A 26,629-nucleotide genomic window follows, 5' to 3' on the forward strand; every position below is an offset into this window, starting at 1 on the left:
CTTAGCTCCAGATAGTATTGTTGGTGAAGAGACAAAAAGCTTGCAAGGTTTTTCAAGACTCTCTCTGCTTCTTCTTAACATCGATATGAAACTGCTTCATATAGATCAGGGTTGTCAAACTCAATCGAGGGCCTCAATTGAGGGGCACATCAGGGTTGTGTTTGACTTTGGGGGGCTTGGGGGGGCATGGCCAAGGTGGGCATGGCAGCTTGATGTCACTTGTGTCAGGGGCCACCTAGAGGCCCGAGCGCTCTGCCAGTGAAAATGGGCTCCCAAGCTCCATCTCAACTGTGACTGCCTCCAGCAGCCCTCGGCCAGTGAAAATGCAGCTCAGGAGAACAGCATGTAGCCCTCGCAAGCTCCATTTTTGCTGGTAGCAGCACTGTGGGCCGGTCCTTCACTGTTTCCAGGGTGGCCCCACAGGCCAGATCTAAAAACCTCCACGGGCCAGATTTGGCCCAGGGCCTTGAGTTTGACACCCCTGACACCCCTGATTGATTCAAGGTTGTGAAAGTCTGGATAAAGAAAAAGCTCAACCTTTGTAGGACTGAGCAATTGTATGTTTTAAGACCCTCCAGATCCAGTGACTTTCTATCTTTATCTCTGAATGAAGGAGCATGCCCACACACAGAGGATCCTGTTGTATATATATATAGTGTATGTATGTATATTTTAAAAATGGGAAAAAATCTTAAGGGAGGCAGAAACCAGTATCAGTTTTCCTGCCCCAAGCAGAAACTGAGGAGGCCAGCTTTTAGAAATGTATATTTTGTAATTTATTCAGAAAGACTGGGTCAAGACAGAAACTCAGATAAGCAACAAACAAAAGGGTGACAAAATTAGCACAGACAAGCACCTAGGATTTGCATTTCCCCTTTTGCCTATAGAGGCAGCCATGACACCATAGGAATCTGACAATAGCCAATAGAATATTAAAGGACATGTTCTTGCACAGGAACAGGAAGCTCAAATACAAAGCCCAAAGAAGGTATAAAACCCACCCACTCTTAATTCCATTTTGTCAGCTGCCCAGAGTCACATGTGGTTCTGCTTGAACAATAAACCTTTCTTTCCAATCTGCCTCTATGTTGTTTTCAGTGTTTTTCTCCCAGCTTGGAACTGGACCAGATGGATTTTCCTTTCAACAGGGTGGTGGTTAGTTTTTCTTTGAGAGAGGGGATAGTTCCGGTCTATTAAGGAGATAGTGGTCTGCTTCCTCTTCAAGAGACCATCAAAGGTACTAGAGAATTTTCATCCGGTTTCCAACCTCCCCTTTTGGGGAAAGGTTGTGGAGAATATAGTTCTAAAACAGTTTCAAAGAACTCTGGAAGACGTGGATTATCTGGACCACTTTTGTTCAAGTTTTAGGTCTGGATATGAGACCGAGATAGAATGGGTTGCATTTTTGGATGATTTCTGCAGATAGAAGGATAGGGTTGTGCACCTATCTTTGCTTTTCTTGACCTCTTAATGACTTTTGATATCACCAATCATGGTACCTTTCTGGCATGTCTCAGGGATTGAGGTTGAGTGACACATTGTTATTCTGGTTCTCTTCCTTCTTCCATTGCTGGTTTCAAGAAGTGTTGACAGGGGGAAAGCAATCCAGCCCAGGCCCCCTCTTATGTCAGGTGCCATAGGACTTGGCATGCTTTCCTCTCTTATTTAACATCTACAGGAAAGTGCTGGATGAAGTCATATGTTGGTTCAGGATGAGGTATCATCAGTATGTCCTGGGTTCTCCATATGATGTCATGGAGATCCTATATGATTGTCTGGAAGCAGTGAGGGTCTGGATGGGAAACAGGATGTTTTAACTGTAAGCTGCTCAGAGTCATGTATATGAGATGGGCAACCATATAAATAAATACAAATAAATAAATTCTTGTGTACCAGTTGCATTCATGAAGGTCTCACTCACATCAACTCATGGCTTATTGATCTCCTGGCTAGATTACTGTAATACTCTCTAAATGGACTTTCTCTAAATGGACTTCCATTGAAAAACATTTGGAAAATACAATTGGTTCAGTTTGTGGCAGCAGCTGAGTGAGCATGCTAGGATCTGCCGGTTGCCTTTAATCTGCAGTATACTCGTGAGCAAGTTTACTCATGAGCAGGGTGCTCGGCAGCCAGCAGATTGCTGGCTTGCTCACTTGGCTGCTTTCCACCCCCTTCGGAGCTCACAGGCAGCGAACAAAACCATGCACTTGGTGCATGCTTGGGTTGCTGGGACCACCTATCTGGTCCCAGCTCGGCGCAGCTCAGGTTGCTGCTTTCTTTGGCCTTTTTTTAAAAAAAATAACAGCATATTTTATTTTCCATTCCCAATCTGAAATATGAATTTGCCAAGCCACGCCCACAAAATAAGCCACACCCACAGAACCGGTAGTAAAAAAATTGAAACCCACCCCTGCTCTGCTCGATGAGGTGCACTAGTACCCCCTAAACTTCCAGGTACAATTCAAGATGTCAGTTGTTATCTATATAAAGTCCTATACACCTTGGGCTAGGATAGTTGTGGGACCACCTATCTGTGGTCATTTCTGAACACCTCATCTGAACTCATACAGTTGGCATGTTCTGGGTGGTCTGTATTAGAGACATCATCTTCTGGAATCAAGGAGGGATGCAGTGGTGGGTTTCGACTCCTGTTGTAACCGGTACGCTGCAACGGGAGCCAGGCGTGCACCATGGGTACGTGTGCTGCACACGTATGTGCACCCACCACCTGCAACGCTCCAGCTGCTCAGCGGAGCGTCACACAGGGGCCGTACACTGCACGCGCATGCGCAAATGGCCCGTTTCCTTCAGGTAAGGAATGAGGGCGGGCGGGCCTTCCAAAGCACCGTTCCGGTACCGTGGCTGCTGCTTCCGGCAGGCACCAATGCGCGCATACCGGGGCATACCACTTGCAACCCACCACTGGAGTGATGCCTTCTGACAGTGCCTGCTCTATGGAGGACCAACCTCCCACTCTATATGAGTTTGGCCCTGAACTTTATGGCCTTTAATAAGGCATTAAAGATCTGAATGGTTTCACTGGCGCTGGGGTTGGAAGATTAAACCAACCCTGTTCTTAGCACTATTTTCAGTGCTAGCGGTCTTGATCTTTCTACTGGTAATTCTTTATCTTTCTGCTAGTAATTCTGCATAATTTGTATTTGTATTTTATTATTTGTATTTTATTAATATTTATAGGCCGCCCTTTTCCCCGCGGGGACTCAGGGCGGCTTACATAAAATAGGGAGGGGGGGTGTAAACAATAAACATAAAACAATACATAAGAGTAAAATAGAACACAACATTCATTCTTCATTCGGGTGGGGACAGATTGTGATCTTATCCCCAGGCCTGACGGGATAGCCAGGTCTTGAGGGCTGTGCGGAAGGTCTGGACGGTGGTGAGGGTACGAATCTCCACGGGGAGATCGTTCCAAAGGGTCGGAGCTGCTACTGAAAAGGCCCTCCTCTGTGTAGTTGCCAGTCGACACTGACTGGCGGATGGTATTCGGAGGAGGCCCAATCTATGTGATCTTATAGGTCGTAGGGAGGTAATTGGCAGGAGGCGGTCTCTCAAGTACGCAGATCCACTACCATGGAGGGCTTTATAGGTGGTGAGTAGCACCTTGAAGCGCACCCGGAGATCAACAGGTAGCCAGTGCAGCTCGCGGAGGATAGGTGTTATGTGGGCGAACCGAGGTGCGCCCACAATCACTCGCGCGGCCGCATTCTGGACTAGCTGAAGTCGCCGGATGCTCTTCAAGGGCAGCCCCATGTAGAGCACATTGCAGTATTCCAGCCTAGAGGTCACAAGGGCCTGAGTGACTGTTGTGAGAGCCTCCCGGTTCAGGTAGGGTCGCAACTGGCGTACCAGGCAAACCTGGGCAAATGCCCCCCCCGGTCACAGCCGTCAGATGGTGGTCGAAAGTCAGCTGTGGATCCAGGAGGACTCCCAAGTTGCGAACCCTCTCTGAGGGGTATAAAATTTGACCCCCCAGCCTGAGCGATGGAACACTGGTCGAATTTTTGGGAGGGAAACACAACAGCCACTCGGTCTTCTCCGGGTTGAGTACAAGCTTGTTAGCCCTCATCCAGTCCCTAACGGCTTCAAGACCCCGGTTCACCACGTCCACCGCTTCATTGAGTTGGCATGGGGCGGACAGATACAACTGAGTATCATCCGCGTATTGATGGTATCTTAACCCGTGCCTCCGAATGATCTCGCCCAGCGGTTTCATGTAGATGTTAAATAGTAGGGGGGATAAGACCGAACCCTGCGGCACCCCGTATGTTAGGGGCCTAGGGGTCGATCTCTGCCCCCCAACTAACACCGACTGCGACCTGTCCGAGAGGTAGGAGGAGAACCACTGCAAAACAGTGCCTCCCACCCCCACCTCTCGCAGTCGTCGCAGAAGGATACCATGGTCGATGGTATCGAAAGCCGCCGAGAGGTCAAGGAGAACCAGGATGGAGGCGTGGCCTCCATCTCTGGCTCTCCAGAGATCATCGGTCAATGCGACCAAAGCGGTTTCTATGCTGTAACCAGGTCTGAAGCCCGACTGGAAGGGGTCAAGATAGGCCATTATTTTCTCTTAATTCTTCTTTTCAAAGAGTCAGTTCATAGGTTGCTTCAGTGCTGGTCTGTACTGGCTCTGTTGTTATTACTTTTTCTCATTTCTACTGTTCATATCAGCTTTTCCTCTATATTTGTAATTTTGTTATCTTAAGTTTCTACTATTCTACTATTGTTTTGGAATATTCAATTTTCACAATTTTTCTGAATCTCTTCCAGGTCTATATCTCTGTTAATGAATTTCCTTTGATCTGCTAATTGTTCAGTGATATTTGAGTCTGTATAAATTCTTTTCCATTGCTCAAACACTTTAAATATCCCAGCTTTGTTCATTTCAATTTATAATAGACCATAAAACCATGATTTTCAAACACAGCATTGTTTTGTCTAGCCTGTGGTTGTTGGTCTACAGGGCTAGGTCCTAGTCGTCCAGCCATAGTTCCTGAGTCCTCTTGCCCACCTGTTAACAGATGCCCAGGAACTCTTACCTGGTCCTTGATTACCTGGGCAGCAACTAGTCTAGTACAGGATTCTCAACAGTTAATGAGCTGATGGATGCACATAGTCTGGATTTTTGCTGAGGCCTGTCTGGAATGGGTGACCTTTCTGTTAGTATACTCTACCACCAACATAGCTCTCAATTTTTAACAAAATTATTATTAGGTTTATACCTATGTACTAAAGCAAGGGTGTCAAACTGGCAGCCTGTGGGCTGGATGCGTCACGTGCAGGCCATGCCCACCCCAGCTCTGCGAAGGGGTAAAACATTGTGCTATGTCATGTGACGGCAACATGATGCTGTGAGTTTGGGGCTTCCTGAGGGCGGAGCCTGTCGACGAAGGAGCTCAACGGAGCTCCTTTCAGAGTTCTGGTCTGTATATCTAATTAAGATCAATAGATATCACCCCTTTTTGGCAGAAAGGGGCAGGCAGAAGCTCAGGTGCTAGGATTTATTCGTAGTTCACAGCCCCTTTTCTTTTTTTTCTTGGGCTGCGAACGGAGAAAAGATCCAGCGTAACTGAGCTCTTATCTCCAGCCAGTTCTTCTTAGCTGCTTTTTTTTTGCAGCCCTAGACAGGCAATCCCCCCCCCCCTCAGGACAATGATAAACTGCTTAAAGCAAGAATAACACGAGCGGGTTTTACTCCTGAGATGTTCTTATTTTTATAACTATCTAAACACCAGCCCTGTTTTCCTTTGAAGCTTCTTTGTTCAACAAAATGGCGTTTTTACTGTGTTGGTGATTGATGACGTAATTAACCGGCTTCTCCCTGGAGACTGCTCCTCATTAACAAGCAAAATCTACAAATAACTTATTGAGAACTGAGCAGGTGAAGATACTGTTTATCTGTTTATCCTCAGCTTTTATCTATAATGCCTCCCAGGTCTAAGCAGGCAAAACGCTCCCCCCCGCATGTGCCTAAAGAACTTGTTAGAAAATCGCTGCCCTTGCCTCCTACACCCCCTACTGGAGATTCCTCAACACAGGAGCTTCTTTTTCAAATACTTAATGATTTTAAACAAGAAATCAAAGAATTTGTGCTGGATTTATGCGACAAAATACAGATCAAGATTGCCCAGATAAAGACGGATATCTTTGAAGCTATGTCTACTTTGACAGATTATATCGAAGAAATGGAGACTAAACTGGAAACTTTGGAGGAGGCTAATTCTAATTTGACTTCCAACATTCAAGCATTACAACAAGAGATTAGAGATACTCAAACACAACTTATAAAGATAAACTATAACAGAAAGGCGTTTGCAATAAGAGTTAGAGGACTGCCCGAAAAGAAAGGAGAGAACTTGAAACAGACGTTTGTAGAGGCTTTCAGTCAAGCGGTGGGAAGTCCGGGATTCAATTTTGATTGGAATATTCGAAAAATCTATCGCCAGAATTCGTGTGTAGCAGAACAGCGACAGCTTCCAAGAGACATAATTATATACTTTTTTACAAGAGAATCCAGAAATGCGATCATCCAAAAATTTCACAACAACAGGCTGCGAATCGACGGGCAAGATTTGTTTGTCTTTAAAGAAATACCACTCCAGATGCTGCAAGCAAGGAGAGACTATACTTTTTTTAACCCAAGAACTTAGAAATCATCAAATACAGTATAAATGGGGAGCTCCAGCTGGAATCACAGTTACATTCGAGAATCAAAGATTTCGTCTCAATTCTGTTTCGGAAGCTTGGGACTTTTATTATAAAACTCTGAAGGCGGGGCTTCCTGACTCACTCGGAAATGCGGAAAGACAAGGTGAAGGAAAGACAAGCAGCAATTTACTTGGTTACAAGACGGAGGGAGTTGTTCTCCCCCTACCGGAGAGGCAGAAGAGCGGAAACTGAGGATTTAGCCATATCTTCAAAGCAGCGGGACACATGGTTATAAGGCAGAGGGTTGCCTTCTCTTTCCGGAAGGGCAGAAGAGTAAAGTATAAAGATCCAGCGATGTCTTTAAAATACTTTTTAAGCTCTTGGACTGATTAAAATTTTAGGATTCCTGTTTGGTATGAAATGGTAAAGCTGTGTACCGATGAGGAACGGAAAGAAGCATCTCTTATTTTGGACAGATATTGTATGGGATCTTTATAAGACTTATTTGAATTTTAATCCAAACTGCGCATGAATTGTTTTCTGGTGTGAGGAAAGCGGAGACCAAGATTTATTTGAATTGCGGTTTGGGATGAATGGAGTCGGGAGGAGTGGGACAGAAGGGAAGGTGGAGCGGGATATTGATGAAGGGATCTTGGGATTGAATGAAGTGGTATGGATTTTGGGCACACATTTTACGGATTTACATGCTTGAAGTATAACATAAAAAGCTCAGGATTTTAAAGTGAAGAGCGAGATCCTAATCTTATGGAATTTGGGCTTGGGAGGAATGGAGATGAGAAACGAGGGGTAGGAAGAAGAGTAGCGAAAGTATGATTAGACTGTTCTGTATTTGAAGGTAAATTGATTTTTGTATAAACTATTATTTGAATATAAAGTTAAGAAAGGCTATTTGGAGAGTCTACAGGAAGATGGGGGTAAATATCAAAGAAGCAAGGGATGAAGACAAAATATAAATGGAATGATCTATACTGTTTAAATTTTAAGAATGATGGGAGGCTGAGCATAATGCAAAAGATTTTCTTTTTTTTTCTTTTTTTTTCTTTTTCGGAGTGTTCTTTTTATTTTATTTTCATTATTATTGTTAATCTATTTGATTATAAGATATTCTAGAAGGTGAATGGTATTGAACTGTGCTGGGTGTGGGACCTGGGAAGTCGGAGGGGATTAGGGAGGGGGCTTCATTGGGGGTGGGTGGGTGGGTGGAGATATAGTCTCAATATATAGAATAAGAAGAATACACTTGTATACTGTTGTTCCTTATCTTTTATTTTTTTTTTTCTATTTTTTTTTATTTTTATTTTTATTTTTTTCCTTCTCTTTTCTTTTTAGCACAATTTTTAGTAACTGAATAGATTAATGAATAGAGAAATGCACCAAAGTGAGAAGTAGAGGAAAGGAAGAGGGAGAAGTAAGGAGGGAGGAAGAGGGGAATGTAAGGAGGATGAGAGGGGAAGGAGGGTGAGGAAGGCGAGAAAGGAAGATAGGAGGGGAAAGGGAAGTAGGAGGGGTGATTGTTGGAGGGAGAAAGGAAAGTTGGAGGGGGAGAAGAAGGGGTGTATGAAAGCGACAGGTTGGGTTTATGATGAGTTGTGTTTAGGTGGGGTTTTTTTATTATATTATTATTGCAAATATTCAGTATATAAGTGAATGTATAAAATTGAAAATGAAAATGAATAAAACATTTGAAACGATGCTGTGAGTTTGGCACCCATGTACTAAAGGAAAAGAGAACCAATCAGAATTGCAGATCTGGGGAAGGAATGCAAAAGACGCAGAAACCTAAATCTCTCTCCCAGAACTGATAAAACACATAATATCATTGTTTATTTTAATGAGAAGGAAAAAGAAAAGAACTGAAAAAGTTTCTTGGATGAGAAATGAAACATTTTTAAAGGAAAAAAAAAAACCCAAGAAAGTCCAATTGCTTTTTGGAAAAGCATCTTTGGAACAACCATGACCTGGATGGTTGAGAAACTCCATGTACAAAAAAGGAAATAAACTTGAAATGACCATTCTTGTCCTCCCTAAACAAATACGCATTGTGTCAAGGCCACAAGAAGCAGTTTGAGAGGAAAGGGCTTGTGTGGGTATTTCAGACAGAATTGGTGAAGCTGTGGGGTATGATCATCCCCCTGCCATTTTGCAGAATTGTGTCCAGGTAGCCCTTCCAGTGAAACAAATATTTGAGCCTACCCATTCAGCATCTGGACTCCACTTTATACTCCTTTCCCTCGTGTAGGAAAACTGGTGGGAAGGAGATGATGCTGGATTGAGGGGATAGGAAAGTCCATCCTACACAAGAAAATAATGATGAAATGATTGATGTATTTTCATTGAGATGGACAATTGAAAATGGAAAGCCACTGGGTTTATCTGAGATAGATGATGTCCTATCCCTCCCTCTCTGTTGAGAGAGGGCTGTTCAATTTTTGGGATAGCCACATGTTCTGAGCAGAGGTGGTATTTAGCAGGTTCTGACCAGTTCTGGAGAATCGGTAGCAGAAATTTTGAGTAGTTTGGAGAACCGGTAAATACCACCTCTGTCTGCCCCCCCCCCAGCTATTCTCTGCCTCCAGCTGATCAGGAGGAAATGGGGATTTTGCAGTAACCTTCCCCTGGAGTGGGGAGAGAATGAAGATTTTACAGTATCTTTTCCCTGCCATGCCCACCAAGCCATGCCACATCCACCAAACCACGCCCACAGAACCGGTGGTAAAATTTTTTGAATCCCACCACTAGTTCTGAGGATTTCCTTGAGTACTGCACCAAATCAGTGAAAAATCTTCAATAAAAGTTGGCAAAGCCTAGAAAATCTTAGAACTTCTTTGTACCTCTAGGTGCTTCCCATAAAAGAACTGAGTTTTTGCATAATGCATCTACATGTCATCGCTGAAGACACGGAGAGCTACGACGACCTGGATGAGTTGCACACCAAGGACTTCTCCTCCAAGATCCTGGATGTCTCGCTCTCCCGGGCCACTGATTTGGGGGAGCCCAAGCGCAGCTCCTCCGAAGAGACACTCAACAACTTCCACGAGGCCAATAGCCATGGTGCCGTCTTCCCCAACCAGCCTCGCCTGGTCCAGCAGCCCCGAGGGCTGACCAACAGCAGCATCACCCGCTGAGGTCCCTTCGCTCATGTCCGGAGGGGCCCCATCCGGCCCAATGTTCTGGAGGCTGCCTGTTGCGGGGAGCTTAGAGGGTGCCAGGCCGGGGCCTGCGAGAGCGTCCTTCGTGGTGGCTCTTTCAGGGGCCACCATGGCTCACTTCCATGCGGAGGCCGCCTCTGCCGGGGAAGCTGTGGCCGGTGCAGCGAGTGGCAGGGCCCACCAGGTGGGCAAGACCCTCATGAACCTTGCCGCTGCTGGCAACGGCATGACCCTTCCTGGTGGGAACCACCCTGGGAATGTTTCTTTCTTCGCATGCTATTGGTAAATGTGCCCAGCCCAACATCTTTCCAGCAATTGAAAATTGTGTCTCACATGGACAATGATATGTTGCGTGTTCTAGAGTCTGCAAACCATATAATCTCTATATTTGCACAGACAATGGAACGACAAAAAATATTGTATAACCACAAGCGTTGTGAAATTAAACATATTAGAACGCTTTCTCTTTTCTTTCTTTTCCATTTAACCAGACTGGGCCACAGCAACGCGTGGCCGGGTACAGCTAGTAATTTATAAGTTTGTAATCAGATCTTGAAGAATGATATACATCTGTAAGGATGTAAGGAAGACAGGTAGATAAATCCCTTTTTTCAGATTATAGTTCTTTTTTGGCAATGAAAGAGGTGAAGAGAGAAGTATGTGTGGGGGGAGGATGATGAAAAAGAATCCTGTATTTGGTGATGCTGACATTGTGAAGGGAAAGAAGTAGTCTTTTGCTCTCAGTAAATATCAGGATAACCTGTTTGAAGTCAGGCTATAGGCTTTTCCAGTGGTAAAATGGACTGTGGCACAATAGCCTTATCTATGAAAAAGGCAGTTTTCCCAGAGTCCAAAAGAGCCCTGAGCTGTATGCCAAACCCATGAATTTGCAAAGGCTATCAGGGGTTATAAAGTGCAATTGCATAATGCCAGAAATTGGACCTAGTGTACCACAGTAAAAATACAACCCAAGGTTTCACTTTCATTGTTTCTCTTTTTCAGGGAGTGACCTCATCATTTCTCCTGTTTGCAGGAGCTCCACATCTTTGCAATCTGAGCAAGCAACAAGGAAAAAGGCAACTAACTGCCCATATGGCTGATCCCTCTTTCAGCAGGATAAGAACAAAGGCACCTCTAGTTCAATCTATAGGAAATCCACTGGCATGCCCACGATGAGCAATTTACATTATGTTGTGAAAGTCAGGAATTCACCTTGACCCAGTGACCATGTGGTGAGGTTTATGGCTAGTGAGGCTCTGACGCAGTGGTGGGTTTCAAATTTTTTTAGACTTGTGGACTTCAACTCCCAGAATTCCACAGGCAGGCATGCTCAGTTCCAATTTAAAGCGACAGCATTTGTTTTTCTCCGTTTCCTTCTTTCTTTTTCTTTTTCTTCTCCCTTCCCCTCCTTCCTCTCTCTCTCCCTCCCTCCCCCCTCTCAAACACACACACACACAGAAGTTGGATTGGACTATCTCTCCTACCCACTTCCCTCTCTCACTCAAACAAACTCTCTCTCAAACAAGCACACACACACACACACACACACACACACACACACACACACAAAGTTGGATTGGAGGGAGTCAGGGAGACCACAGGAGGAGGCAGGAAGCCAGTCAAAGAACCATAGTGGAGCACACACACTTCCCCCCAGCCCCGGAAGGATCCAGCCCAGCTCAATGATTACAGGTGTGAAAAGACAATGTTGCTCTGCCTGCAATCAAACTACAAGCACTTCCCTCCAGCCTTTGCCCAAAGGCCTGCACCAGGAGGATGAAGCTTGAATTCCCCCACTTCCTCCAACCCACATGTACCTTTTCCAGCTGTTTCAGAGAGGATTTCAACTTTGCTCTTACCTGTCATCATGAAAAGAAAAAAAATGTAAAAGGAAAAAGGCAAGAGCTGAGGTCAGGCTGAGCTAGTTGCTGCCTCACCGTGGATGACTCTGCTTAACTGTTTAAAAAAGCCTCTGAAAAGCGCCCTCTACAGGAAGAGGCAGGAGAACAACGTGCCTCATCTACGTCAGGAATTTTTAGGCTTTTAACCCTTGCTTAACTCTGCTCAAGTGATCATAAAATGCCTAAAGTCAGACTAGATGAGGCACGTCGTTCTCCTGCCTCTTCCTTTAGAGGGTGCTTTTTTAGAGGCTTTTTTAAACAATTAAGCACTAAGCAGAGTCATCCATGGTGACTCTGGCAGCAACTAGCTCAGCCTGACCTTAGCTCTTGCCTTTTTCCTTTTACATTTTTTTTCTTTTCATGATGACAGTGGTGAGGGTCTGCCTCCCCTGCCTCCCCTGATTGCACGTCACTGCCTTGACCCATTCTGAACCTCTCAGGTAGACTTTCAGGCAAATGGAGCAACATTAGTTGGGGACTATTCCCAGATGAGGTAAGCTATATCTCAAATTCCATGCTACCTGTGTGCAGGTTTATTATGTGTGTATCTATTTGCTGTTGATACTACTGATGAAAGAAATGTCCTTCTGGGTTCGGCTACAAGTGGGGAAAAAGACACTGGAGACATAGAGGCTGCTTGGAAAGATGGTTTAATGGTGGACAGGTCCTGAACAGAAAAGGTGAGCACATGCATCAATGGAGAAGAAGAGAAGGAAGGGCTGAAATGCTGAAAGTCCCTGGTTTTATGCCCTCTCTTTGATTTTGAGCTTGTATTCTGATTGGTTGTCAGACTCCCATGGGGCCAGGCAGGGGCAACTCTCTAGGCTGTGTTTTGAATCCAGGTTTGGTTGAGTTCTCAGATGCCATGTGGTGAGTGGGTGAAGGCTAATCATGCCTGAAGGGGAGCTGAGCTGAAGGGGAGAACTCTGTGTTATGTAAAGGGACTGGCTTAGGCATTTTCATGGCCCATTGACAAAGGGGGATGGGCAGGAAGCTGCACGGACCTACTCTGTCTTTAAAATATGTTTCTTCCTTTTTCACATCCAGGGAAATATAATATTCTGCTTTTCCTAGGATGTTTCATTTTTCTGGGAGAGGGCTGGGTGATAACTTTCTATACTACCACACTACCTCAACTACTTGTTTTGCAGAGGATAAGGTACCTTAAGGAACAATCATCATATTCAGGTGTAGAAATCAAAGTCCAAAGCTTCTCTGATGAGATATTGCCTTTATGAAAAGATTGTATTCCTGCATGAAGAAATGAAGAAAGCCATCTACGTACAGCAGCCAAACAGGTTTGAGGGATCTGGGGAAAAAGATCTGGTGTGCAAGTTCAGAAGAGCATCTACAGCCTGAAGCAATCAGTTAAAGCCTGGAATGAAAGGACGAACTATATACTATATTTGTTAAGGAAGAGTTCATGCAAGGTATAAATCTGACCCCTGCCTTTATTCCAGATTCAAAACAACAGATGACCTATATCATATATATTATTTAGTCATTTGCTGCCAAGAAACAAGTGATGGCTAAGTGATTGAAAGAATCTCAGTAATGAAATTGATATGAAAGTGTTGGAAACCAGTTTTTGCTATCTTGGCATTCAGACAGAAGAAGAGTTAGATGGAAGTTACCTCTTTAGCCAGAAACAGAAGACAAGATCTTCTTTGGTATCTGGGGCTGGCTGGAGCAAATGAGATCAGGGCTCCAATGGAAACTCAAAATCAACAGCAGACTTTAAACAAGGAAGTCTGAGACTACAGGACAGCAGTTGGGAAATGAAAAGACCAGACTTTGTCGAAGCATTCAGATTCCTTTGCAGGAAGGCATCAACTACAGAAGTCTGGATTCCAGTCAAGAGATTGAAGGGAATTAAATTAACACTCAAGCTACCAGTCAATATTCTGTATTGGTATTGCAAACTGTATTGGTATTGAATTGGTAAGGTATATGGATGCCATCAGGGCAAAACACAAGACAGATTGTTAATCCTGTATGGGAGTGAGCCAATAAGCTAGGCAAGTGAAACACAGCCAGTTGTCCTATTGTCTAATAAAGCAGACTTTAGGATATAAGAGCCAAAGCCAATAATATCTTTCAAAGACAAGCAAAGATGTATATCTTTAATAATTCTCAGAACTTGTTGAAGTACCCACCCCCGTTTCAATTGTGACTGTGGTGGATTTTTAATATTATTTGTATTGTCTTATTTATTCCCCCCCCCCCCTGTTTATTGTGAGCCGCCGGAGTCCTTCGGGAGTGGGCAGCATACAAAACCAATAAACCCTTAAACCTTAAACTTTCTTTCTTTTACCATGTTATAGAAAGTTTTTATGTCTTATCATGACATTTACTTTTTTTCTGTCTGAAAAGTAATACTGTGTGCTGTGCCTGCACATTTAAATTGAAGTGCCCCCCCTCCCAAAGCTGATTTTTAAAGTCAAATTTGGATGTAAGGCAATGTTCCCTCTAAGATGCGTGGGTGCGCGCGCACGTGGCAACAAAACACAGCGCAGCAGTTTCCAACTGCCGCCCAGTGGTTTTTGTGAGACACCTTCCACGATAATAGGAGAGGAGAGCCAGCCTGGAGACAGCAATCTGTTCTAGGTGCACAAGGCAGAAAGTAGCTGAGAGAAGGGGTGTGGGGGTTGGGAGAAGGCATGGGACGGGTTCCCAGCAGCGGCTGCTCGGATTTGCCATTTGAGAGAGAGAGAGGGAGGGAGGGAGGGAGGGAGGGAGGGAGGGAGGGGGAGAACGCGAGTGTGTGTATCCCTCCTTCCTTCAGCCCAGCACTCTCTCTGGCATTCTGGCCAGGCGAGAGGGACTGCAGAGGGTCTCCTCGAGTCTAGGGCAGCGAGTCATTTGATGGGGAAATTGCCTCTTGGAAGGAATGATCCGCTTGGCTCCCGCTTTGACTCTCCTGCCTCGTCTCTCCTGCCTCTTCGATTCTACGTTTGGTCGTTGGGCGGCAGATCGAAAGCAGGAGCCAAGCCAGGTCAGTTGAAATATAAAGAGACTGTCAATCGCCTGTTAGATTGATAGGCAATTATGGACTATCTTGAAAGAATATGCTATTGTATGGTTGAGAAAAAGAACAAACTTCATTCCACGGAAACCCAACAAAGGTCATAGGGAGGGTTTCTTTCTATGATGGGCTTCTTGGGTCAAGAGTGAATATCAGTTATCAAAAATGTAGGTAGAAAATTAAGCAGATAATAGGCAATTACAAAAAGGGAAGCCAACTTTCTGAATTCTGTTTCTTTGCACTTAGTGACTTATAAATAGACTAATGTTCTGAAAACCTGACCTAAATTATTATGTATTTTAAATAGCTGTAAAGCTATGCTGAAAAAGTTGTTCTCATGGTATTGTGATAAATTCAATAAAAAGAAGGGAATTCTTGATGAACTTAAGGAGAAATGAGAGTATTGGATAGTAAATGGACAAATAAAATTACCAACCAAAGAGAATATTTGCACCTCAGGGTTGAAATGAGATGTTCTCTCTTCCTCTTTCCTCTTCCTCTCGTCTCTCTCTGTCTCTCTCATCCTCTTTCTCTTTCTTTCTCTTCTCTTTCTCCTTCTTTTCCATTCTTCTGTCACTTTCTTCTTCTCTGTCTCTTTCTGTCTCTCTTCCCTCTTTTTTTCTTCCTCTCTCCCACTCTTTTATCACTTTCTCTCTACCGCCCAACCTGTCCCCATACTTATCTTCGATTGATCATGTTTGCAATAATTTACCTTCTTTCTTAAACAGGCGCAGTTCCCTTACCGGATCCGTCGCTCACTCAAACACACACACACACACACCACACACACACATGCACAAAACCATTTTTCTCCATTCCAATTCGGATCTTATAAATCAATTGCTCTGTGAAACATCTGTGAAAAAAATTCAGGTGCTCAAGCATGAAAATGTGCTGCTCAAATACTATACTTTTCCGTACACACTGAAAAAAAATTAGAGGGAACATTGATCTAAGCTAAGGCACATCATTTCTGCAAACTGCAGCTTGTATAGTTACCACTAGATGGTAATGTTTTATTTTATTCTGCGCTTCTGAGGCTTTTCTTCTGCCTGGTTCTACAGGATGAAAAATTAGAAATCATCTCCATTTTTGGCAATATAGTCACCTTATTTATTTTTTTATTTTATTAGATCTGATTGCAACTTCTGATACTTTACAGAAATTAGAGGTTTTAGAGAATTATGTGGGGTTCCCAAGCCAGCAACCTTTTCTTAGAGGAACCTGAATGAATTGATATTATGCATGTAATCTTTAGAATAACAAGTTTGAATGATCTTTCTTGGTAAACCAATGGCAGGCTATATTAAACAATGTGAAATTCATTGCTTCTGGTCTTAAAATGTGATATGCACAATAGCTTACTACGTATAGCCTAAAGAACATTAATTAAGAGTTGGGTATAATCATGTCATTATTGGACATGAAGGACAGAAATTTGAACTGTAATCAATATGATTATATCTTATCCTATGGCATTACATTTGGAGCTAACATAGCATTGTTAACCTCTGGGTCAATATCAAAGATGCCTAAGTTCTTTTTGATTACATCCTCACATTTGAAATCTGCCATCTATCAAAACAGTGGATCTTTTCAGTCATGGGAGAGGACTTAAACAATTGTCATGCAAGACTGGGATGCAAAAAATCTGCCCCTGACTTTTGTGTGCACTTGAATTGGTCTTCTTTTAGTAAAGGCCAATCAAGATCATCTCTGAACATTCCATGTTTTGATAGTTCTGCTTTTTTTTCCAGGCCTTTTTTACTGCCTTTTTAATGGCTATGCTTGTAAAATTTAGGTGGGATAGCTCCTGTATTGATGTTATACTTATACCAGTCTTTACTGATTAGTCTTGGGTAATAATAATAAAAAAGAATCATTCCAGTGAGAAACTCACGTGATATACTGCATGTTAGGCTAAATGGAGCCCAGTGAAAAATAAACTTATTTGGGGGAAATCCTAAGTTTTGCATTATATCCATAGGTCAATCAAACTGTAATGCTTCCTTTTTAGCTGAATGACTACACCTCAATTCACGGATAGTTTGGGAATCACTTTGAAAGGAGGAAGCAAGAGGAATAGAACAAAGTATTGCATTGAATCCTTAAACAGGAATATTGTTATACTCCTAATTTTTATTTCTGATTCCATTTTATATCATACATCTTTTTCTCATGCTGTATGGCAATAAACCAACCATATTAATCTGTGGGGACATTATTTTGAAAAATAATATTTTGAATCTTTGCCCTTTGTTCCAAATTCCTGGAAGCATAAAGCACATATGTAACAGTAGTTAGTGAATTTTTTAAGCAATAGCAATAACACTTAGACCTATATACTGCTTCACAGTGCTTTTTACAGCTCTCCCTAAGTGGTTTTGAGGGTCAGCATATTGCTTCCAACAATCTGGGTTCTCTTTTTACTGACCTTGGAACTAGATAGCAATACTACATTCTAACCACTGCACCATCATGGCTCTTTTTCTTTCTTTTTTGCTATATATACAGTACTTTTGTTTTCCTTTGAAATTATCTCTGAATAACTTCTTAAAATTTAAAAATGTTCAGTGTAATATATAGTTTAATTTATATTTTATCAGCCTCATAATTAGGAAATTTCTTCCTACAGTAAAATACAGAATAATGCATTCATAATTTTGTTTTAAAATGTATTTGTTTTTAATCTTGTTTGTTCTTAACTTTGTTTAGTTACTTTTTTTTGCAATGTATTAACATAAATGACAATGCTTGCAATAACTGCTAGATTTGGCTTACAGAACTTTTAATCAAGAAATAACTGGTACTTAATAAATACAGAGATAGAATAGGTATATATTTAATAACTCTTTTCTATGACATTTTAATTAGGTTATTGTATACAGTTGAATGACATTTTCTGAACATTAGTCTACACTTTGGCAAAAATAAATGCATACATAACTGGCTTCCTCACTCAAAAGCTAGAAAGTTCATGGCAACAGCAGCTAGAATAATGTCATATTTAGAAATAAAAGAATATTCTTTTTGTTATCTAACAAGAAAAAAATTGTAACAAAACCCTTCAATTTTTGTGGGCCAAATTAAACCAAAATAGCCACATACTAGAACATTGTGGCATAATTGACAATTATGATTCGTTGCTTTCATAGGATGCTTCACTGGCAACTGACGTTTTTGATTCTACTTTGTTTCTGGGTTTCTTCCTTTTAAAAAAATTTGTTATCTGGATTTCATACATGTGCAGAAGAAAAGCAATAAAGAGAATGCCTCCTATTGAGACAGCTACAACTGTACTGATGAGATACTGTCCTGGAAAAGCCAGTGGTGAATCATCAACATAAATCTGCAATAAAAAGATATCCTGGTAAACTGAAAGTTCACACTGCTTTAAAAGTTGTATCTTGAGATAGATAACTTTACATTAGTAAATGTACCTTTGAAGGCAAGTCTAGCATTGCAAGTTTAAATACGGATTTGAAAATTTATTACAATAAAGAAGCAGAAAGAGCAGCTAAATTTTCATTTTAGGACTATTCAATGTTTTAAAATACAGTACAGGTACCGTAATCCTCGACTTATGACCAATTAGTGACAGTTCGATATTCTGATGGGCCTACCTGGGTAGTGGTGGTACTTATGACCTCAATTAGAAGATCCTGTAGTTGTATCCCCTGTGGTCACCTGACCACACTCTATGGCAATTTGCAATGTTCTGTGGTCACATGAACACATTTTGTAACCTTTTTATAAAAGGTCATGTAACCAATCATTTTATACCCAGCAGAAATTACGATAGTGATGGACAAGTTCCATTACAGTTGTAACCTGAGCTTATATGTATATTATAAGAACTGAATAAATGGATTGATGAATATCAATAAATCAGTCAATCAGTGTCAAAGTCTTGTAATGTTATATTTGTATTACTTAATGGTATATTTGCTTAACTTGCTTAAGTTCTAGAAAGAGACAAGTAGGGGCTCAGACTTGTGGGACATCCATTATAGTTCTCAATGGAACTATGTCTATATGGAGGGAAGTATAAATTAGGGTACCCCAAGGTTCTGTCTTAGGCCCAATGCTCTTCAACATCTCCATGAACAATTTAGATGAAGGAATAGAAAGGGAACTTATCAAATTTGCAGATGACACCAAACTACGGGAAATAGCCAAGATCTGAACACTGGGCTGTATTACAATTCAATGGTGAGAAAAGTACCGTAAGGTTTTATACTTGGGTAAGAAAAACCAAATGATAGGTATAGAATAGAGGGTACCTGGCTCAACAGTATAACTGTGAGAGGCATCTAGAAGTCCTAGTGGATAACCACTTAAATATGAGCCACCAGTGTGCTGCAGCTCAGCTGCCAAAAAAGCCACTGCAGTTCCTAGTCTGAATCAACAGAGGATTATCGCCACACTAACTATTAGTACTGCTATATACTGCCTTGGTAAGACCAGACTTGGAATACTGCATCCAGTTCTGGTCCCTGCAATATAAAATGATACTGAGACTCTAGAAAGTGAGTAGAGAAGAACAACAAAGATGATTAGGGGGCTGGAAGCTGAAACGTATCATGAATTGTTGTTGGGTATATCTAGTCTAACAAAGAGCAGGACTAAGGTAACATGATAGCAGTCTTCCAATATCTGAGAGGATGTCACAAAGAAGAGGGGAATGAACTAGAGGTGGGTTTCTACTGGTTTGGACCGGTTCGGCCGAATAGGTAGTAACTTGGCGGCCTGGGTCGCTGGAACCGACAGTGACCCAGGCCTGCCATGCCCCTGAACTGGTTCTCTCGGCAGCGCTTATAGCAGCGCCATCTTGTTTTTGACTTCTGCGCATGCGGAGAAGCATTTTTTAGTATTCCCTGAGCGAACCGGCAGCAGCAGCACCCGGAACCCACCCCTGTAGTGAACATATTCTCCAAAGCACCTGAGAGCAAGACAAGAAGTAACAGAGGAAACTTATCAAAGAGAGAAGCAACTTAGAATGAAGGCAAAATTTCCTGGTAGTGAGTACAATTAATAAGTGGAACGACTTGCCTTTAGAAGCTGTGGATGCTCAGACACTGGGTTTTTAAAGAAGAGATTGGACAGGCATTTATATGGAATGGTACAGGGCCTCCTGGTTGAGCAGGAGACCAACCTCCAAGGTCCCTTCCAACTCTGTTCTTCTGTATTCTGTGTATTTCTGTTACAACAATCTTTGAAGCAAGAAAGGTTCCACTTGCTACAAGGAAAGGAATAGAGAGTCTTCCTGTGCTCACGGCTCTTTTGCTATGTTGGGGGTTATGAAGACTGGATGCAGTGTTTGCATTCTATTAATATTCATTTGTAGAAATGTTACCACTCAGAAATTGTTGTGGGGAAACTTCAGACAATATCACCTAAATTTGTTGAAGATGGGATTGTTGTTGATTACATCTGTACTAAGATACTGTATACAAATAATTTTGCCAATGTAATTATTCTATGTATTTGAGATTTGTTTCATATTCTTCTATATTTCAATACTGTGAAAAATATACCTGAAATTCATCAAATAAATTGCAATAGGAGACTCCAGGAATAGTGGATACTCTGAAATGGAAAAGTTCCGATCCCTGTTAAAAAGAAACATTAATTTTTATTAGTGCCTAATAATATTTCTTTTGCTACAAATACATTTTCTAACATTGCTTAATCTGCTAAAATTAATGTTATTTTGAAGGTCATCTTGAGGGGTATGAATTTAAATGTCTATGTGAATTTTCAGTCATCCAAGTCATGGTTGTCCCAAAGGGGCTTTTCCAAAAGGCAAATGGACTTTCTTGTTTTTTTTTTCTTTGAAAACCCATTCTCCATCATTCAAAGAGAATTGAAGAAGCTTCTTGGATGAGAAGCAAAACATTTTCAAGGAAAAAAAAAACCCCAAGAAAGTTCAACTGCCTTTTGGAAAAGCATCTCTGGCACCTGAATGGAAAATAATGGTTTTCTCTATTACTATTTTACTTTATTTGTAAAGTGGGATTTGCTGCCCTAAATAACTTGATTGGTTTTAGATAGGTGTCTTTATTTGGACAGATGGATATGGATTTAAATTAAGCTACGTTTATCATCTATTGTCTGTCTATCTAGGCCAGGGGTGAAATGTTACCCATTCAGGACGGTTCACAGAACTGGTAGTAAAAAAAAATACTTTAAAAAGTAAAAAAAAAAAAAAAGAAGTTCCAACGATCGCACGTCGCACAGCTGATCTTCGGACCTTTTTTTTTTTTTTTTTGCTTTTTAAGCATTTTTTTTACTACAGGTTCTCCAGAAATGCAGGGATGGGGGTGAGGGTCTGCTTTTGTTCCCAGCAGGCTTCCCGGAAGCCAGCTAGGCCAAAAATGGAGGAGGGGTGCTGAGAAAGAAAGAAAGGAAGAAAGAAAGAAAAGGAAAGAAGAAGGGAGAAGGAAAGAAAAAGAAAGAAAGAGAGGGAGGGAGGGAGGGAGGGAGGGAAAAAGGAGCTGAAAGAAGAACTACAAACCTGGCACTAGACACAACTTCAGAGGATAATCCAGGGCTGGAAGGGACCAACCCTGCTCCAGCAGAACATTGTTAAAGTGAGTTTCTGTCTTTTGATCCTCCAGTTACAAGACTACATAACCACTCCCACCCAGTCACATGATCCCAACACGCCACAAGCCACACCCACAGAACTGTTAGTAAGAAAAATTAGATTTCACCACTGATCTAGCCAATTTTGCCTTTCTCTGAATATTCATGAATATGAATATCATGGTGCAGTTTTTTCTTTGCATTTGGAAACAGCTAAAATTAGAGAACAATCTGAAAATATTCGTCCTGAATTATTTAATGCAATGTGTATACTAACTAATTGTAGTTTATTCAACAAATCATAGATAGCAAAATCATGCAATTTTAACAAATCTGATTATCCAATTTAAGATATACCAGTAGGGTAGTAATTAACATTAGGATGGAAAAATTCTCCCTTTGGTGTGAAAACAAAGATTTTCTCTCTAGAGTTAAGATTGCCAATTGTTTGATTGGTCGTTTTGACCAAAATCATGACCAAGGAAGAAAGCTTTAACCTATCTGTGTCTTGTGATGCCAATGGCATTCACATTTCTCCCAGACTTGTCAGTATTAAAGGCTCTTTTCAACCTGCTTGACTTGCTGGATTTTCTTTGTGTCAGGCAGATCTTTGAGATCCATGGAGGGAGAGGGGTTTACAAATGTAGTTTCTATTTGGGCTGCAAAAACCTGGATGGTAGCTACTTGACATGTACCACCTCACTGCTCTCTAATGATCATTCAGAATTTTGGAGCCAAGGTATGGTATTCCTAAAACAGGGTAGGATTCAAAATATGGTGTGCCAGATTGTTGCAACACTTTTGGCCTTTCTATTCAAAATACGTATTTTATCAGAAGCTTACAGTTATTGATATAGTTAGTCCATCTGGATTATACAACTTGCTTTTGATCTTCTTCTCCAAGTATATCCTTAGTTTCATCAAACTTAACGTTTCATTGGTACCTGAAAAAATATTTAAAATAATTTTTGAGTTATAGTTCTACACATTGTCTGACTATACATTCCAGTAATAAATTAATCTTACATAATGGGTGATTAGCCAATGCTTTGAATAAAGTTATCCTTTAGTAAAAACTAAAAAGTTAGATTAGAAATCAGAAATGGAGATCTATCTGTAGCAGATTTTTTGTTATGATGATAAGTTATGATGAAAGGGCAAACTTAAAACTTGGTAAAGCAAAGTATCATCAAAACTCTTTATCATGAGTGTTTGGGTAGAAACTTCAAGAATAGTGAAAATGAAAGTAGACAGATCTGGAAAACAATATTTTTCATTTTAAATTATTGTAGGTTTGGCAAGGAAGAGAGCATTAAATTGTTGGATGAAATGTCCTTGTGGGTTCAGTTCCAAGTGGGGAAAAAGACACTGAAAACATGGAGGCTGCTTGGAAAGATGGTTTAATGGTGGACAGGATCACATGGCTTGAGCTCCTGAACAGAAAAGGGAGACCACATGCTTCCAGATGTTGGGTGAAGAAGTGAAGAGGTGGGAAAAGGGCTTTGTTGATAGTTCCTGGGTTTTTAATACTCTGTTTGGCCCAGTGGCGGGTTTCAATTTTTTTAGAACCTCTTCTGTAGGTGTGGATGTGGCTTGGTGGTCATGTGACCAAGTGGGAGTGGATTGGCAGTCATGTGACTGGGTGGGCGTGGCCAACTTGTAAAATGTGGTGAAACTCACTTAACAATGCTCTTGCTTAGCAACCAAAATGTTGGCTCAGAAACTTTGGCATTGAAGTGTGCAAGTCTTAAAGCTGTCAAGTTACAAGACCTTTGCACCCCTAACCCTTTAGAAAAAAAACCCCAGGGGTGTTCAAACTTGACAGCTTTAAGAATTGTGGACTTAACTCCCAGAATTCCACCTCCAGTCATGTTGGCTTAGGAACTCTGGCATTGAAGTGTGCAAGTCTTAAAGCTGTTAAGTTACAAGACCCTTGCACCCCTAACCCTTTAGAAAAAAAACGCAGGGGTGTTCAAAACTTGACAGCTTTAAGACTTGTGGACTTCAACTCCCATAATTCCTCAACTAGCATTGCTGGTTGGGGAATTCTGGGAGTTGAAGTCTGCACATCTCAAAGTTGCTCTAGAGGTAGCCACTTTAACTGTGAATGTTTGGAGATGGGAGGGATTAAGAGGGATAACTCCTCTGCTATCCCCTCCATCTACTCTTACAAAATCCTCCAGGTTAAGATAACCTTTGTTGTCATGTCTTTATGGTGAGCACACTGGCTGGCATCTATTAAAAATGAAATGGTGTTGTTTGCTCTCAAGAGAAAGTATACATCTACTTTGAAAGAGCCAAAGCCAAGGTAATTTCCACGTTGCTTAAGAGCAGTGGTGGGTTTCAATTTTTTAAAGAACCTCTTCTGTAGGTGTGGCCTGCTTTGTGGGAGTGGCTTCCTGGCCATGTGACCAGGTGGGGGTGGCTTGCCAGCCATGTGACTGGTTGGGCATGGCCAACTTGTAAAATATGGTGAAACTCATTTAACAACGCTCTTGCTTAGCAACTAAAATGTTGGCTCAGAAAGTCTGGCATTTGAAGCACGCAAATCTTAAAACTGTCAAGTTATAAGACCCTTGCACCCCTAACCCTTTAGAAAAAAATACCCCAGGGGTGTTCAAATCTGACAGCTTTAAGACTTGTGGACTTCAACTCCCAGAATTCCTCCTCTCGCTCTTCTTCTTGATGATGTGCAGACGGGCGGAGGGAGCTTAAGAGTGAACACACTAATTGTGGAGCCTAACAAAAGAAGCCACGCATGCAGGTAAAAAAAGGAGCAGAGTTAATGAAGGCAGTGAGAAGGCGCAGCCACCAGAATGGAGAAATGGAGAAGGTGGGGAGGGATGTAAACAAAAGAAAAGGCTTCTTAGTTCCCGTTCATCTTTTCTTCTCAGCCCTCAAAGAGCTTCCATCAAGAAACACCAAGGAGGTGCCGTAAAGATAGGTAATCGACTCTTTCGGTTGACCCTCGTCATTCACACAACCATGCAGCCTGCAGTCACTTCCAGGACGCTATGCCCAAGTGAGCCAGAAGGAAAAGCCGCACCTACCCCCAGGTGGGGGAAGCGAGCAGCTACCAGATGGGGTAGATGAGGAGGTGGGGCTGGTTCTACCAGTGGAACCGGTTCTAAACGACATGCTAGATTTGTGGAACTTCTTCTAGCGAACCAGTTAGTAAAGGCAGGAACCCACCCCTCATTTGGCCCACCTCTCTGTTTCCTGTTTCTGTGTAAGAATGGATTCTGATTGGTTGTCAGACTCTCAGGGGTGGGGGTCTTAGCTAACTTTGTAGATTGTGTGTCTTTTTGAGTCCAAAACTTGGTTGAGTTCCCATATGCCATGTGGTGAGTTTCTGTAGAAAACTAATCCTATCTTTGTTATGTAGAGTAGACTAGCCCAGGCTTTAATAGCTCATTGACAAAAGTGGGGGACGAAGCTGCAGGGAGCTACTTTGTCTTTAAAAACATGTTTCTCCCTTTTTGCATCCAGGGAAATATAATATTCTGCCTTTTCAATATTTCTCAGGATATTTCATTTTCCTAGGGGAGGGGGTGGGTGCTAACTTCCTACAAAAGGACATGGCAACACAAACATTTTGAACAGAATTTCTCAGAAAGATTCCTTCTGAACCCCAGCAGTCTGCGTCTTACCTGAAATTATCCAGTTTGTTCTATTGTTTACTTCGTCTATGGTGACAAAATAAGGAGATGTCAGATTAACAAAATAACCGTCATCCTCCACAACAAAATAGAGAGGAAGCTTTTCTACTGGAAATTTCATCCGCAGTGCCTAAAGACAAATGCACCATCGAGACAGAGATGTTAAAATCATTTTATATATTCTTACCAATGTAAGTGCACGGTTTCAAATGAGATAGCATTCAGACAACATAGGGTCTACAAAAACCTATGTAAAGTTGCCTACTTCAAGTCAAGGGTCAGTGGGACTTTTGTTTTGAGAATATCTTTTTCATTTGAAAGTTAAGAAGTTAGAGAAACTGACTTAAGAAGAGATACTTTGTGTATTATTTTGCATCTTCCTCTCCCACTCACAGATGTCTTACAGGAGAGGAATGGGCAATTAATTTTCCCAGGGGGCCATTTGGGATTGTTGTGGAGGACCAAACCAATAACTCCTGGCTGCACTCTCCCCACTCACCCAGGAAGCCATACTTCAACCCAGGCAACAGTGGGTGGCTGAGCCCAAGCCCCTCACGCGATGACCACTGCCACCAGGACCACTACCTCATTCCTTAGGCCCTTCCAGGTGAGGGGTGAGGGCTGCACAGGTGTTGTGTTCCACTGTTCTGTGACTGCCAGCTGACTACAGTGACTGTGCAAGAGCTGGACTCGACTCACCTCCCCCCCCATGTGGCATGGTTATTTACATTTGATTTTTAATTACTGATTAACCTTACATGAGCCGGACAGGGACAGCCAAAGGGCTGGATGTAGCCTGGGGGCTGTAAAATGCCCAGGTCGGCTCTAGACGTCAATAGTCACTCCGTAATCAGATCTTCAGGCAGGACTCCCAGTGATTCCCTTTCTATCCCTTCATCTAAATCATTGATGAAGATGTTGAAGAGTACTGGCCTACAACAGAGCCTTGGGGGGTTCCACCACAAAACCACGGTAGACAATTGCGCGCTCGACAAAAGCGCGTACGTGACGTCATCACAGCACGATGAAAACATCGCGCTGTGAGCGGTAAATTTAAAATTAAAGCGAAAACCTTACCCTAACCCCCCCCAAACCTAACCCTAAACCTAACTCTAAACCTAACCCTTAACCTAACCCTAAACCTAACCCTAAACCTAACCCTTAACCTAACGCTAAACCTAACGGTAACCCTTAACCTAACGCTAAACCTAACCCTAATGCTTAACGTAACCCTAAACCTAACCCTAACCCTTAACCTAACCGTAACCGTAACCCTAACCCTAACCCTTACCTTTATGTGAATCGGCTTGCTTTAATTTTATTTTTATTTTAATTTTATTTCTTTTTTAATTTTTTTTGTCACGCTGCTGATGATGTCAGGTATGCGCTTTTGTCGAGCGCGGTTTTGTCGACCGCGGTTTTGACGGGTCATGCCTTGGGGTACCCCACTGCATACTTACCTCCATGTAGATGCAGTTCAGTTGTGAATCCAACTGATGGTGATGCTGTCTAACCCACATTTTTCTATTTTATCAAGTAGTAGGTTATGGTCTACTTTATCAAACATCTTGCTGAAGTCCAGGTAAACTATATCCTCAGTATTTTGCTGACCCA

The 26,629-nt window shown here is 42.1% G+C and overlaps 1 protein-coding gene across 1 annotated transcript; it reads right to left on the reverse strand.

Annotated features, from left to right (window-relative positions):
* Positions 1 to 17,492: 17,492 nt before the first annotated feature.
* On the reverse strand, positions 17,493 to 25,672 carry CATSPERB (cation channel sperm associated auxiliary subunit beta). The gene is made up of 5 exons (XM_032230186.1): positions 25,515 to 25,672; positions 25,007 to 25,145; positions 22,200 to 22,300; positions 20,306 to 20,380; positions 17,493 to 18,117 (listed from the first exon to the last, which is right to left on the reverse strand). Exons 1-5 carry the CDS (start codon positions 25,524 to 25,526, stop codon positions 17,902 to 17,904), a joined length of 543 nt encoding a protein of 180 aa, XP_032086077.1. The 5' UTR covers positions 25,527 to 25,672; the 3' UTR covers positions 17,493 to 17,901.
* Between the last annotated feature and the right edge of the window lie 957 nt (positions 25,673 to 26,629).

The sequence above is a fragment of the Thamnophis elegans genome, chromosome 1 (assembly GCF_009769535.1).
Source record: "Thamnophis elegans isolate rThaEle1 chromosome 1, rThaEle1.pri, whole genome shotgun sequence".
Classification (NCBI taxonomy): Eukaryota; Metazoa; Chordata; class Lepidosauria; order Squamata; family Colubridae; genus Thamnophis; species Thamnophis elegans.